The sequence below is a fragment of the Rhododendron vialii genome, chromosome 12a (genome assembly GCF_030253575.1).
Source record: "Rhododendron vialii isolate Sample 1 chromosome 12a, ASM3025357v1".
Taxonomy (NCBI): Eukaryota; Viridiplantae; Streptophyta; class Magnoliopsida; order Ericales; family Ericaceae; genus Rhododendron; species Rhododendron vialii.
The window spans coordinates 24159150-24173311 of record NC_080568.1 but is presented as its reverse complement, the minus strand read 5'-3'; the positions used below and the strand labels follow the sequence as shown (position 1 = coordinate 24173311).

The window sequence follows — 14162 nt, the reverse complement described above, 5'->3', positions numbered from 1 at the left end:
GAAGAAAACAAATCGAGTAGTTCTTGTATAATCCGAGCTCCGGCTGAATCGCTATGGAATGACCCACATTTCTGGAAGAAATTGTCATAAATACGAAGTATTTTGCGAAGGTTCAGGCCCTACTTCCCACGAAATTACAGAGAGGTTTCAAAGGAATGGCACAACATTTTCCAAATACAAATAGCCACTAAGCATAAATGTCCATAGTCCCGCACGCATCTACAACTAAGACTGCTCCAACCGAAATAATAACCAACCAGGCAGTATACAATACGACGAGAGTACAAAGATCGCAAAATTTAAAATAGGGAGTACTACTGAGTCCAATAAACGTACTGAACAATAGTTTAGACAGAGAGAAGTTTTCACGATGTCATCAACGATCACAAGCAGGGCCGGCTCTGAGATTTTGGGGGCCTAAGACGGACGTAGACAATAAGGCCCTTAATAAAATTTATGAAAATAAAATAGTAATATATAAGTAGATAAATGATTTTTTTTCAATGCCAAATGCATGTATTTGACTAGGAGAAAATCCATACAAATACTAATTTCTGATCTTGTTTTCTCTCCTATGATCTCCACTTTATCTTCTTTTTTTATTGTGTGTTCATGAAAAGAGATTAGAGCTGTAAGGGTAAAATATGCATAAAACTTATCGAGGAATCCACCACGTGAGATCATTTTTCAAAGGCTCTACTTCATGAAGACAGGTCCGCCTGCGCGTGATCTACATTTTCTTTTTCCTTTTTTGTTTCCTCTGATTGAGCAAGTCAGGTTGGGCCCAACCATTGGGCTAGTGTCTCTTAAGTGTAGAATAGGTGGTTTGGGTTTTGAAATGGGCCCCTAGTGTTACTATATGTAAAAAGATTGGACATATATAATAGGTACCCAAGAAAATAGGAAGCCCAAGAAAATAGGAAGCTCTAATTTGTACACATTTTGGGGGCTTAAGGTCCGGGTCTCTTGGGCCTTAAGCCCAGAGCGGGCCCTGATCACAGGAATAATTACCCTGCAGTGACCATAACCATCCTCCCTCGCAAGTAGACGCGTATTCTTTTCCTACTTGTCAAAATTTGTCGAGTAAAGGAGGGTTATTGCAATTTGTTGGTGGATTTACTCCCCACACAATTGACCAGTGAATCTCTCTAGTCTTGGCGTGAATGACTTGCCTTTGACGTTACCGGGGAGGGAATTAGTCGAGATGCGCGTAAGTTGGCTTGGATACCTCTAACCGTAAAAATAAGGGAAACACCAAAAAAAGGGGGAAGAAGTACGTGATGAGATATGGAAGGAAGTGCATCCTTTTTCACCTTAACTCCAATTGGTTCTTCCAGCATGGAATTGTCTATTGGGCTCACTTTTGCCATAAATGTTATTCGTACCTCATTAAAAAATCATATCGAATTTTAGGGGACAACATCTAAAGTTGTCACGTACGAATCCACGCCCTCAGATAAGATTTTTTAAATTGGAAATTCTAATTCTTACACGGCGCTCACACAAAGGAGCACAAGCAAAAGATCAATTTGATTGGAGATTGATAGCTATACAGCCAACATAAATGAAGTAGCAAAGTATATGAATTTAATAAGAGAACTATTCGTATGGAGATCCTGTAGCGAGCAAAGTAACTATAGGATTGTAGTGAGCATCTCAACAGTCAATTTCAGCAATTAATGGTCTAGATTTAGAACAAATTCTTTCAGAAAAGACTCATCCTCTTCCGTGGAAGAATTTTATTTTAATCCGAACTGTTAAAAACACTTGACGGCTGAAATTGCTCATTACAACGTTGTAGTTCACTACAGAGTTCCTGGATTAGACAGCCAAGCATGATTCGGCAAAAATTCAGTTTGACCCCTGTGATTTGACTCTTGTGCACTTCCACCAGCTTCCATTCGATTATCAGCACGTAACCACCGTGCCGTTCATGGACTAATGTGCACATCTAACTCCGTTAACGGTAAGTAACATATATTTTCCCTTTTGTTCTCTAGCCTCCCTGTTTGGATGTTCTCTGTTGTTTTCATATTGAACCCTCCCTGCATGGAGGTATGTGGACCTCACTCTGTGTGGAAGTTTATGGTCCAATATTCTTTGTGGTGATTTTTTCCCTCTCCGTGCATCTTCGTGTTGAAGTTTTTATTGTACACTGATATACCTTATTGTCCGATTTTTTGTCGGTGATCGAACATTTTTAGGTTTCGTGCCTTTTGAATGAAAAAACACACACAGATAAAGTACAGTAGTCTGGAATCGGCCATTAATCTCTGTTGCACATTGTGGGAAATAGTTTAATGCTTTGGTCAATTAGTTTCTTTAAATTCTTTTGTTGAGCAGTGAATCTTATGAATACATGGAGAAGTAGAGGCATTTATCTCATTAAACTTCTATGGCTTGTTCATGACGAACAAAAATAATCAATGCGTTTTAAACGAGATGATTAATCATATGTAGTAGGCTGAATATTACGGTTGGGTCTAGGGCTGTAAGTGAATCAAGTAGCTCGCGAGCTCGGCTCGGTTCAGCTCGTTAAGACTCGGCTCGTTTAGTAAACGAGCTGAGCTCGAGCTTGAGTATTCGGCTCGTTTACTAAACGAGCCGAGTGGAGCTCGACACGTTCGACAAAAGCTCGGCTCGACTCAATTAAAGAGACTCATTTAGTAAATGACTAAGCTCGGCTCGTTAATGCTCTAGTCGAGCTTAGGCTCGAACCGAGCTCGAGTTTTTGGCTCGTTAAGCAAATGAGCTGAGCTTGAGCTCGCCAAAGCTCGGCTCGGCTCATTTACACTCCTAGTTGGGTCACAACCATGCTTGGCTTGTGGCCGAGCCCAACCCCTAAGCCCTGGATGGTGCACTTGAAGCCCTAAAAAGGGCTTGAAGGCTGAGGGCCGATGGCTGGTGTTTCTTGAGCATTACAGAACGAGTCCTAACTCTCCGCTGATCGGACAAGTGTGCGGCCATTTGGCTTGGCCAGACACCCTTGCCAGCTCACCCAGATGCACGCAGTTGTCTTATCCTAAGTGACGTATGTGACGTCGGCCGAGGAGGTTGCCTGACGAAGTAATCATGAGCGCATATGGGGTGATAGCTCACACACATAATTGCTAACCGCCTTATCTGCTATGTCAGCCGAAGCGTGCTTGGCACATGCCCCAACTTAGAGAGAAGCAAGGACACTCCTTCGGGCTGGATTAAGCTCCGCATCATTTAGCTCGACATCAAATGATGGCCCATTTGTTTCACTAACTCAAGACACCAGAATCTTGTCCTTCTCAGAATTCCTTTCTTCTACTACGTCTTTTTGTTTGCCGGTCCCTTTCGTCCCCGTGTCAGAATCAGCCACTATCATCCACCTCATCACTATCCTCCTCCTTCGCTGATTCTTCTTTTGTATTCGAGGAAAAATCGCACACTCAACTATTTTGAAAGACCAATCCCAACGTCGACTAGCAAGGCCCAAGTTAAGGACAGGACAACTTAATTCCAGTATAGACCAACCCAATAAGATCAGTTGATATACTTTGGAAGTTTCTGATCTCAGACCTAACTTTAAGCAAACCATATGTCTTTATTATGTCTTATTCACCCAATTCGCAGTTACATATATGATCACGAGGAAAACTCCACATGCGCCCAGAACTGTGATTTACCAATCATTCTACTACTACACCCATTTACACACCCAATTACACACCCACATTCACAACAAGGGTGGAGCCTGCATACACTACACATCCAATGTGTGCGGGCCCCCATCCTTGTTGTGAGTGTGGATGTGTAATTGGGTGTGTGAATGAGTGTGGTGTTAGAATTTTCCAAATGAAGAAAACAATATACTATTCTCCTACTGGTTTCTAGCAAAACAATGATAATAACAAAAAGTAAAAGTACAGGTAGAAAAGAATATATTATAAAAAAAATCCTACTAATTGGGATTTGAAGTTGATACTCTAACTTCAAAATATGAAAACATATATTTGAAGAATATGGTGGATCGAGCACCTTCAACTTGATTTTCACCTTCAGATTTTTCAACTTTTGTGTTTGTTACCTTTTCTAGAGATATGCTCTTAAGGTTGTACTATTAGACTAACATAAAGGAGACCGAGGCATTGGCCTAGGCTGAATCATGCACACCCAGACGCAGTCGAAGTGCCCAAAAGCCATTGGAAGCACTGGAATCAATTATTCTAAGGCTGGCAGTGGTGGAGTCAGAATTCGAAGCTGGCAGTGGTGGAGCCAGAATTCGAAGATGGAGCTAGTGGCACCTATAAATATCAATACTTCTGTCCCCAAAAAGAATGTCGGATCCAGATAAACTAAAAACTTTAAAAAGTATTTATACACACAAATTTAAACTTGTTTTCAAATATGAATAAAACTTGTTGATACCTAGTATTTTGCGAAAAGGAGTTTGAAATTTTTTGAACCAAATTGCATTTTTTAAGTTCTCATTTTGTAAACTGGACACTAATTTTAAGGACGGAGAGAGTTTTTTTTTCATCGACAAAAGTAACAATTTTATTAAAAAAACTTGATAAGGGTACAATAAAAGTTGAGAGAAGGGGGGAAAGGAATCAAACCAAAAGTGGGATAAAAGAAAACACCCAATGGGCCAAGCCTAAAATACCAAAATACGCAGAGCCCACACACCCAAAAGTACAAGGCCCAAAAGAGTCAAGCCCAGCTCAAGAACCAAAACCTAACCTTAGACAGTGAAACACCTAACCATCACCGGCACCACCAAACTGGCGCCGCTACTGTCACTCCCAGAAAACCACCAGACCGCAGGCCATCACCAAACGATACGGAGAGTTTTTTTTTTGGTAGGTCGGAAATTCTGGTGAAAGCTTCTTCATATAATATGTAGGCAATGAAACTTCCAAATGAAGCTGGGAGAATGATTTGATTCTCCCAACAACAAAAGCTTCGTTTTCTATAGTGAGATTCATGGGGTATGGATGGATGGGGCACATTGTGCCTTATGCTCTTCAGCCCAATTTGAGTTAGGCGTGCGATAATATTCCCCAATCAATCTCCTCCAAGATTGGAGAGAGACGAATATCTAAACGGTGATCCGGACGCAACAGTAAGCTAGTTGGAGTTGCGAAAACAACTTGTCTGCTTGCAGGCCCTGCTACGTACGGCGGAGTGATCTCTCGTGCCTCGGATAAACACTACTTTAATGTTCATCTGTTTCATGAACATTAAAGTTTTGATTTTACATTATTGGAATATATATATTCCAGTATTCCACTCGATATTTTAGCTGCCACTGATGAAGATGCTAATATATTACGGCAGTTTAAAAATTCGAAAGCTTGGCAAAAAAGATTAGGCCGTATATATGTGGTGGACCATAGCCAGCCGTAGTTGGAAACTTAAATCTGCTAAGTAAATACTCCTATAAATGGGACACCCAAAATGGATACAGCTATGCAGGATCAAAAGGAATAATAATTATTTACAGGTCCAGTAGCGTGATACCCACGTGGGCGTTTCCACTATCCTCGTTTTATCCTTATTCAATTTTTTTGATATTTGTTAATTTTGCGCCAAATTTTTATGTATTATTGGTTCATCCCGACAAGAGAAATCAAAAGAATACGAAACTATAACTTTTACACACATAGTTTTTAAAAAATCCTAGAAAAATGAAAAAAAAAATCAGCTAATTCTTGGGCTTTTTTTTGGACATTTTCCAAAATTCTTATATAAAAATCATAATTTTTTACTTTTTCGACTCTTCTCGTTGAGACAAACCAATAAAACATACAAACAAACGCAGAAAAAATTTCAATAAGTACACAATCAAAAAATTAGTTAGCGAAAAGCCAAAAACACCCCGTACAAGTTTGGCCCTGGGCATAAGTCTAGTAAACCAACTAGGCTCCCCAATTTTGGGCTCAATGTAGGGCCAGTAATCAGCATTCTACAATTCGTATCGGGGTGTAAACGATTCAGTTAATTTGGTCCGGTTTGCGCATTTTCTTAAATCAAACTAGACATTCCGGCTTCAACATTTTGCAAAATGAAGTCAAACTGTAACATGAATATATATATTTTTTGATAAACCAAATGTCCGGACTAACTTTAGACCGTAGGAGGAAGTAAAAGTCTTGGATTCTGACCACCAGACCAACTTTTTGGGGTTACCGAATATGAATATATTACAACCAATCAGACTATTTTCAATTTTTATTTTCCATTACACAAACTTATAGTTACTGTTAAATTTTTAATATGGCAAAATACGAGCGATCAATCCGAAACGGTATCCAGTATTTAATTCACTGGTACTTATGTATACGTGCCGTACTAGTAGACTAACCGGTACGATATTCAAAAAACAAATTTTCTTTTTGGTATTAATTAGAAGTGCATGCATTAAAAGTATAACGTAATTAAATAGTAAATACATCCCCAGGATAATGAAGCATTGGTAGGGCAGGCATCAGTAAATCGGTTTCCTTCGCGGTAGATGTGCTTGAGACTAATCTTGTCAAAGTGCTCAATCTGACAGAAGTTGGATTGACGCAAGAGACAGAAAAACCGTATGCGTAGCGTCGGATTCTATTACTATGTTTTAGTCTGTTTCCAAATCACCAACTAGTTCACAGCCGTTATTGGCGATTATCAAAATTTAAGATTTGTTTTTTTTTGTCAAAAATGATATCCAACCGATTTCCGCTATGTACTTTTCGATTCTCTCGATCAGGGACAGAACTATATATGGACTATGGGGGGGCCAGGCTCCTGTGTAGTTTTGGATTTTTTTAAATTTTTTTTAGAAAAATTTATATAAATAGTCTTCGTAGTTTCATCCGAGTTTCAGTTTCGTTCTCCAAGTATCAATTGAAACTCTTTTGATCTTCAAGTATGGTTTTCTTACCAAATTGGTCCAATTGATGACTTTGTCGTCCAAACTGGATTGAAAAAATCAGATTGATGGCAGTTTGGACGTTGCAGTTTATTCCACGTTGATCCAATTAATAATATCTGCCCTTAATTTGATTTTTTTCGTCCAGTTTAGCTGACCGATGTTATCAATTGGACCAATTTGGAACAAAAACCAAACTTGAAGATCAAAAGAGTTGCAATTAATACTTGGAGGACAAAAATGAGACTCGGGTGAAACTATGAGGACTATTTCTATAAATTTCCATTTTTTTAATATGAGTACTTCATTTTTTTTTCCTAAGAAAAAAGAATTTATTAATCTTTATAAAATATATTACAAAAGGATCAAGGGCACACCTGCAAAAAGCCACGTGAGACCTAAAAGATTAAGGCAAGACTTCAACTGAACACCAAAACGTACACCCACAAAACCCAACCTAAAACATCTAGGCACCAAAACGAGCCTCAGACCCTATACAAAAAACCTCAGCATCAATCAGACGAAAAGCCAAAGAGCCAACCAAACAAAATACTAAAAAATAATCACCGAGACATAAAAGAAAACATCATCCCCCATATGAGTACTTCATGTTCACACGACCAATAGAGAACTTCCAGGAATCGGGAATTTCAAATAACATTTTCAAGAATGAAGTTTAATCATTTTGAGCATAATGCATGTTGTTCGGCATCCGGAATTCGAACAATTAGAGAGTATTTCCAGACTATGTCAACGGTTGATTAAGACTAAAAGATCAACAATTTACTTTACTCAACAATTGGGAAGTATTTTCGTCCGTGGTCCCGATACTGTTACACTGCAACCGTTACCCTTGTGTGCTTGTCTCGAAATATACTCATGTTATTTCAAACCTAATCCTAACCTACGGTGTGCATACATACATATGCGGACATACATATCTACTTTTTTTTTTGGATCGATAGGCAAAACATAACGTGTATATAGGTATCTAACTTTAATATGCGCTCCTTTACTTCGTCCTGATGCAAACTCATGATTTTTTTCCCTTTGAATCTTTAGTAGTATCTACCAAGTAGCTAGCTTTCCTTTCTACTGAATCTCTCTGTCTCTCTCTCTCTCTCCTTTTCTTTTCTCTTCTTTTTTCTTTTTTGCAGATAGAGAGAGAAGCTTCGTTTGACAGCCACAGAGATGTGGAGCTAGATTTAAAGACAATAATGCCATTATCTTCTTCTTCTTCTTTTATGAAGGTCAAGAGGGTAATTTCACTTACCAACTCACCTTGATAATTGCTGACCAGGGAGAGGTTCAGTAAAACACATACACCCAAACCCAAACTTCCGATGCGGGAGCCAGCCCAACTGACGCAGGCCCAAGAGCCTCGTCGCGGATCGCAGCACTACAACAGACGAGCCCAAGACCAGAGGTTGCCATATAGGAATGTGGTCGTCCTCTTAAAATAGAATTAATCCATTATTTGCATTATTTTATTAGCATATATACTACTCCGTAATAGAGAGCAATTCTTCAATTCTCCAGGGCATAGTCATTTTAAATTACCATGGTGGATCGTTATAGAGTTGAAATAGTCAACACAAAAATTGTCAACTGTGTTCTGGGTACACTTATTTTCTTTGGTTTATGAGCAATATATTAATGGCATGCATTGGGAGAGTCAAATTGGAGGCATAATAGTGATAATTAATTAATCTCGCTGCAGCTGTTATTTTTTTAAATAGATTATAATAGCTTAAGTTTTTCTAATTAGGGTGCTTTTATTGTTCATATATATGATCATCAAAGTGACCCCCTTGAGCGTGACCATAAAATTTTTTTACCTAATGTAAAATTTACGATTAAGAGGTGCTTTTGTGAGGTAGTTATTGAACTGAAAAGAATAGTCCATCATCATAGCCTCACCTGAGTGCGAGTGAGCCACACAAAATTAAATATATTTAATTAACCGCTTTTAGGTAGGTGAACAAAATAAACTCAGTTTGCTTTAGAAAAAACAAAGTACACTTGGTCAAACCAGTGCAAACGTAATAACTAAGAAGTTTTTCAGTGCCGGGTGAGCACGGGCCACGTGGAGCCAAGCACGATCTCAGCCGTTCAAACGTGTTTTGGACTGCCCAAATCTATTTGGGTAATTTTTTTTAGTGTAAAATTACCAAAACAGCCCCTCAAGCCCAAACAGATCTGAACCGTCCAAAACACGTTTGGACGGCCGAGATGCGTGCTCGGTACCACGTGGCCCGTGCCCACATGGCACTGAAAATTTTCTCAATAACAAGGGCTTTCCTAAAACGCATAACTTACGTGGTACACCCCTTGCAGCGTACTAGGTTTGAGGCGTCACTGACTCACTTGGTTTAGGAACCAAAAATTCTTTTGTGCTCTTGGCCATATGCTCTGCCCCAAGCTCCTCCTTGTGGCTAAGTATATGTCTGTTATAAACCTCGATGTACTCTTTGTCGAATTTTAATAAATTTTGTTGTCGATCGAAAAAAAGAAAAAAGAATCAAGAAATTTATTGTCGATCGAAAAAAAGAAAAAAGAATCGAGAGTTTGGGGGTACTATAAGGCCAAGATGTTAGGTACCCGTTCTTGCCCAACCCGAAGGTTTGGCCTCTAGCTAGTTACTATGTGTTTTCAAACTTGTAGTATTGCTATACTTTTAATTTCTCACTTTTAGTGATCTCTGTGGAAACAAGGAATGTGCCAGTCTTTAAGAACCCTACTGTTATCCCTGGTGTATGATATATCATGACATTTGCAAAGCTAGAATGGCTCCATGGGTATCTATGGATCGATATTTGTATGGAGGATTCAATTATAATGCTACTTGTGCCAAGAAAAAGGCTGGGCAAACAGGGGAGCAGGGGCTTGGAATTATGAGCCAAGGGGGAGCCAAAGCCGCATTGGATTGAGGTTGGGTTTCTCCTAGAAAATTTGTCTAGCTATAACTTAAAGACTTTAAACAAGTTGTTTATGCTAAACAGACTTATAGTTAATAAAAGTAAGAAAACTGACATGTCTCAAAATTCATATTTTTGTGAACTTTTAACTAGTTTAAAGCATCTCCAACATCCTTGGCACTTGAGGCGTTCAGAGGTTTTGCCCGAGCAAAATTGCTCAAAACATAAACGCAGCAGCCTCACTTCACGATCGTCAATTTGGTATGCCAATACAGTAACTCGCTGGTCTTGGCGGGCTACTATAGCACTCACTCCCAGCAATATATTTCCCCTCTTTCTCTTTCCCCTTGCCTTCACAACCATCAGATCTGTGTGTTGTTGGCGTCATCGCCGTCGTTTGGCTCCGGCGAAGGTAAGAAAGGTTACCCCTCCCTCTCTTCTCTTCTTCTGGCAAGGGCTCCATTCCGTAGATTGCTTTTTCCGGCAAGGGCACTGTTTGGTAAATTGATTTTTCGGTGTGATTTTAGATGAGAGTTGGGAGGAGTTGGAGACTTGGAGGATTAGGAGGCCTAAATATCGATTTCCAACAAGGTTCCGATGAAGTTGTGGATTCCGGCGAGCTCTGACACTATGTTCTCTTTGCATAGCCCAATCGCCTCGGCTATTGGACATACACCTCAATCATTTGATGGCCAGCTAGCTAAATTATTTTTTCAGGTACTTCCTAGGCAATTTGCCCAAAAACAATAAACTTAAGACTATTGTAGATATTCTTAGTCCGTTTAGATAATAGATGCACTCAATCCGTTTAGATAATAGAAAAAAACCCGACATGAGTCTCGTACGTAGCAGGGTCCCCAAATCCTGCTCAATGGGGGGATGGCATGGGATTAAATATTTTTGTGCCATGGCGTGTTGTCCAAGAGATTTCTTATTTTACTACTCTCACTATTTTTTTTTTCTTTTTTTTCTTTTCTTTCTGCAGTTTTTCCCATCATTTGACTGTACGTAAGGAATGATAGTGACTTTGGGTACGTTGGTATCGTAGTAGTCTTGCATGAAAATACACAAAAATCAAAGTGGTAAAAGAAAGCTTGTCGTATAGTATTATAGTATAGCTAGGGACCTCTTCACTATAAAGCAAACCCTTCCCCTCCAACTCATATTCGAAACCTGCTCATCTCTCTCTCTCTCTCTCTCTCTCTCTCTCTCTAGAGGTTCGAGAAAGTGTATACCTAGCTATAAAGAAAACCAGCCACCCCTTCACCCCATCAAGTAAAAAAGCCACAAAATACTGCCCCCAAAAAAATATACTTGCCTTAGCCCTTATCCCCTATTTCTTTCTCTTCTTTCTTTCCTTCAACCACAAGCACTCCTTCTCATCTAAAAAGATCTCAAGCTCGTTCTGAAAAAGAAAAGAGTTACAGATATGGGTTGGAGTAGTGGAAGGCTGTTTAAGGCCTTGTTTGGGGTGCTGGCATTGGTTTTGGTTATTCGGTTGATGTTGGTGGGTGGTTTGGAGACGGCCGGAGGAACAAGTACTACGACGATGGTGAAAACCCGGCCGGATCAGGGAAGTTTTAAGCGTGTGAATCAGAAGGATCTCAACCACGTGAGCAAGAGAAGAATTCCAAATGGACCTGATCCAATACATAATAGGTATCTATTTGATTTCCATCATAAATATATATAGTATATATTATCGAGCTCTTAACTGTTTTGGCAGAAATTCCATCACGTTCTTAACTTTTACGCTTTTTGTATCTCCATTAAACTCATTGTTGGATGTCTTTTTTTGTTTGTTGCGTTGGTCAAACACTTTGCCTCATTATTTGCCGGCTCGTGTTTTTCCTTCTAGCTTTCTTTCGACCACCTTTATCGAGTTTTAATATATATCTTCTTTGCCGATAAAAAGAAGAAGAAGAAGAAACTATGAGAACGACAACAATCATAACTTGGATGCATTTGTATGTATATATTGCCTCTTATTGTCGTATCTTGTGAGCGATTATCTTTAGCTTTTAAGAGAAAGGACATGTAATTTATTTTTTTGAAAAGGAAGAAAAAATGACATGGAATTGAATAGTAGAAATTTTATGATTTAGAAACGATACTCATTTGTGGAGAAGATAAATATAGAAGTGCTGCAAACATGCTCCTATTGTGACGTGCTTACAATATCCGTTTTTGAGTCACCCTCAATTCATAACTTCAATCTTGAACTGAAAAATTTGTATAAAATTTCATAACATTTGCATATAAATTCATATCATCAACTTTGAACCAAGTTATAAAATTAAAAAAAAAAAACCTTTGAACCCATAACATTTTGTATGTTTTATGAAGTTTTTTTCTCGATGTAATTAGGAATTGTTTTTGCAAAGGTTAAGTGCTTTATGCAAATATTATGAATTTTAGGTACAAATGTTATACATGAACTTTTATGTACAAGGTTATTGAGTTCAAGGTATTCAATAGCTGCATACCGTACACACCCAAGTAGGATTATCATGAATAAGATTACTTCCCACGTATATACCGACACTTAAAAGTTAGTGGGAATGAACGCCTTATATCTATCTACACATATCTTGATTTTCTGTCTTAATTAAAGAAGTTTCTTGCCTAAGATGAAATTATAGTCCTCGTCTTGTTCCCAAAATCACGGTATGGATCTAATTCAGCTTGATTATAAATCCACGATGTTTGGATCACCTTACACGCACCTCAAATAATCTTTAGGATCCAATCTCATCGTCCACTGGTTGAAAATGTCCGACTAAAGTTTGGGTAAAGCCCCGTATGGACTGGTCGATCAATATAGTCGATTCTTGCACCTACAAACTTTAATTTTGCTATTATTCTCATTCCTTGACTGTTTCAAGTTCTATTCCTTGACATAAAGCATTAAAATGGTACTTGGCAATTAGATATAAGAAAGACTGTCTCTTCCCTTCACTTTATTCCCCCTCTTAATCATGTCATTAAAGCCACTTAACATTTCAGGATCGATAATTTGATGCTTTAGTACTTAACCTTTTCATGCTGCCTTTCTTTCCTTCACTCCTTTGCCAGTACCTATAGATCTAATTATTCGCAGTACCACAACTCCAAAGCTAAAGAATATATGCTCTAGTTTTGTCTAGACAGAACAAGGCCTATTTCATCAAGTATTTTATTTTCTTTCTAAAGAACATGAAGATATATATCCAACATGGCTGCCAACCAAAATATCCTAATTAATTTAAGGATTTATTTGATTAGGAATTTCAAATTCTTGATGTTTTTATATGCTATATACGTACCTTCCATGCCATTCTCAAAACCAAGTAAGAAAATAACATTAACAAAGTATCTATTCTCTTTCATCAACACTTCTAGGCAGGTAGCTATCCCCGAATAAGATTTTGAATTTTGTTTTATTTCTTTTTCAGGAGAGCGGGGAACTCTGGAGCGCCGCCTAATCAAGTTTAGGACTCAGAATCTGAGAAGCTTCAGCAAAAACATGCGAAAACACGACGCAATCGAGATGTCTTTCATCTTGTATGTATTTTTTAGAAAATGGTGGCACAAATACTCCTGGAAAAGAAAAAAAAACATTAGAAGATCCCAAATTCCTGATTTGTGGGGTGTTTTTATTAGGTAGTCCTAACTTTACACGAATTGTTGTGGTGAGGTTTTTGGGGGAGTTAAGGAAAAAGGAAGCTTCTCACTCGAAAAATACACCCAGAAAAAAAAAATCTCGGGGGATAGATTAAACAGCCTTTGCAGAATTAACCCTACTTTAGTTTTTGTGTGATGTCCATTTATTTATTTGTTTGAGGCAGTGAAATTGAAGAATTCGATTTGGTAGCAAATAAGAAAATACTAAGAGGAGAAAAGTAGGGGGGAACACTAATCGAGAAATACTATTGCAGTCATGCATGCATGTCTATATGGATCGATCTCTATGTGTATATAAGATCATATTTATAGAGATGACACGTGCTATGTAGGACAATGCTTGATGTTTGGAATTACGCTTTTTTATAACTCAAGTGTTCGTATCAGCTTACGCAAGAATATATATATATATATATATATATATATATATATATAAAAGAGTTTTTGTGATTTTAGATATGATTTTTATTTTTATTGGAAAATAAGTTGTAGTCCAACATACGATCGAATTTGTTTTGAGCATATGAAGAAATATCGTGGCTTGCGTTATGAGATGTGTGGTGCAATATACGAACTCATATAAATTTCTCCGGTCCAACGTATGAAATTTTGTGGTTCAAATTGAAAAGTCTTCGCAAAGGTTAAAATTATGCGCAAGAATATGAATGTTACGGTGTTGGTTATGGAAATTTGCG

General features: G+C 38.2%; 1 protein-coding gene across 1 annotated transcript; it reads left to right on the top strand.

Annotated features, from left to right (window-relative positions):
- Window positions 1-10972: 10972 nt before the first annotated feature.
- LOC131310136 (CLAVATA3/ESR (CLE)-related protein 25-like) lies at window positions 10973-13780 on the top strand. Its single transcript, XM_058336974.1, has 2 exons — window positions 10973-11463; window positions 13239-13780. Exons 1-2 carry the CDS (start codon window positions 11234-11236, stop codon window positions 13276-13278), a joined length of 270 nt encoding a protein of 89 aa, XP_058192957.1. The 5' UTR covers window positions 10973-11233; the 3' UTR covers window positions 13279-13780.
- Window positions 13781-14162: the final 382 nt, after the last annotated feature.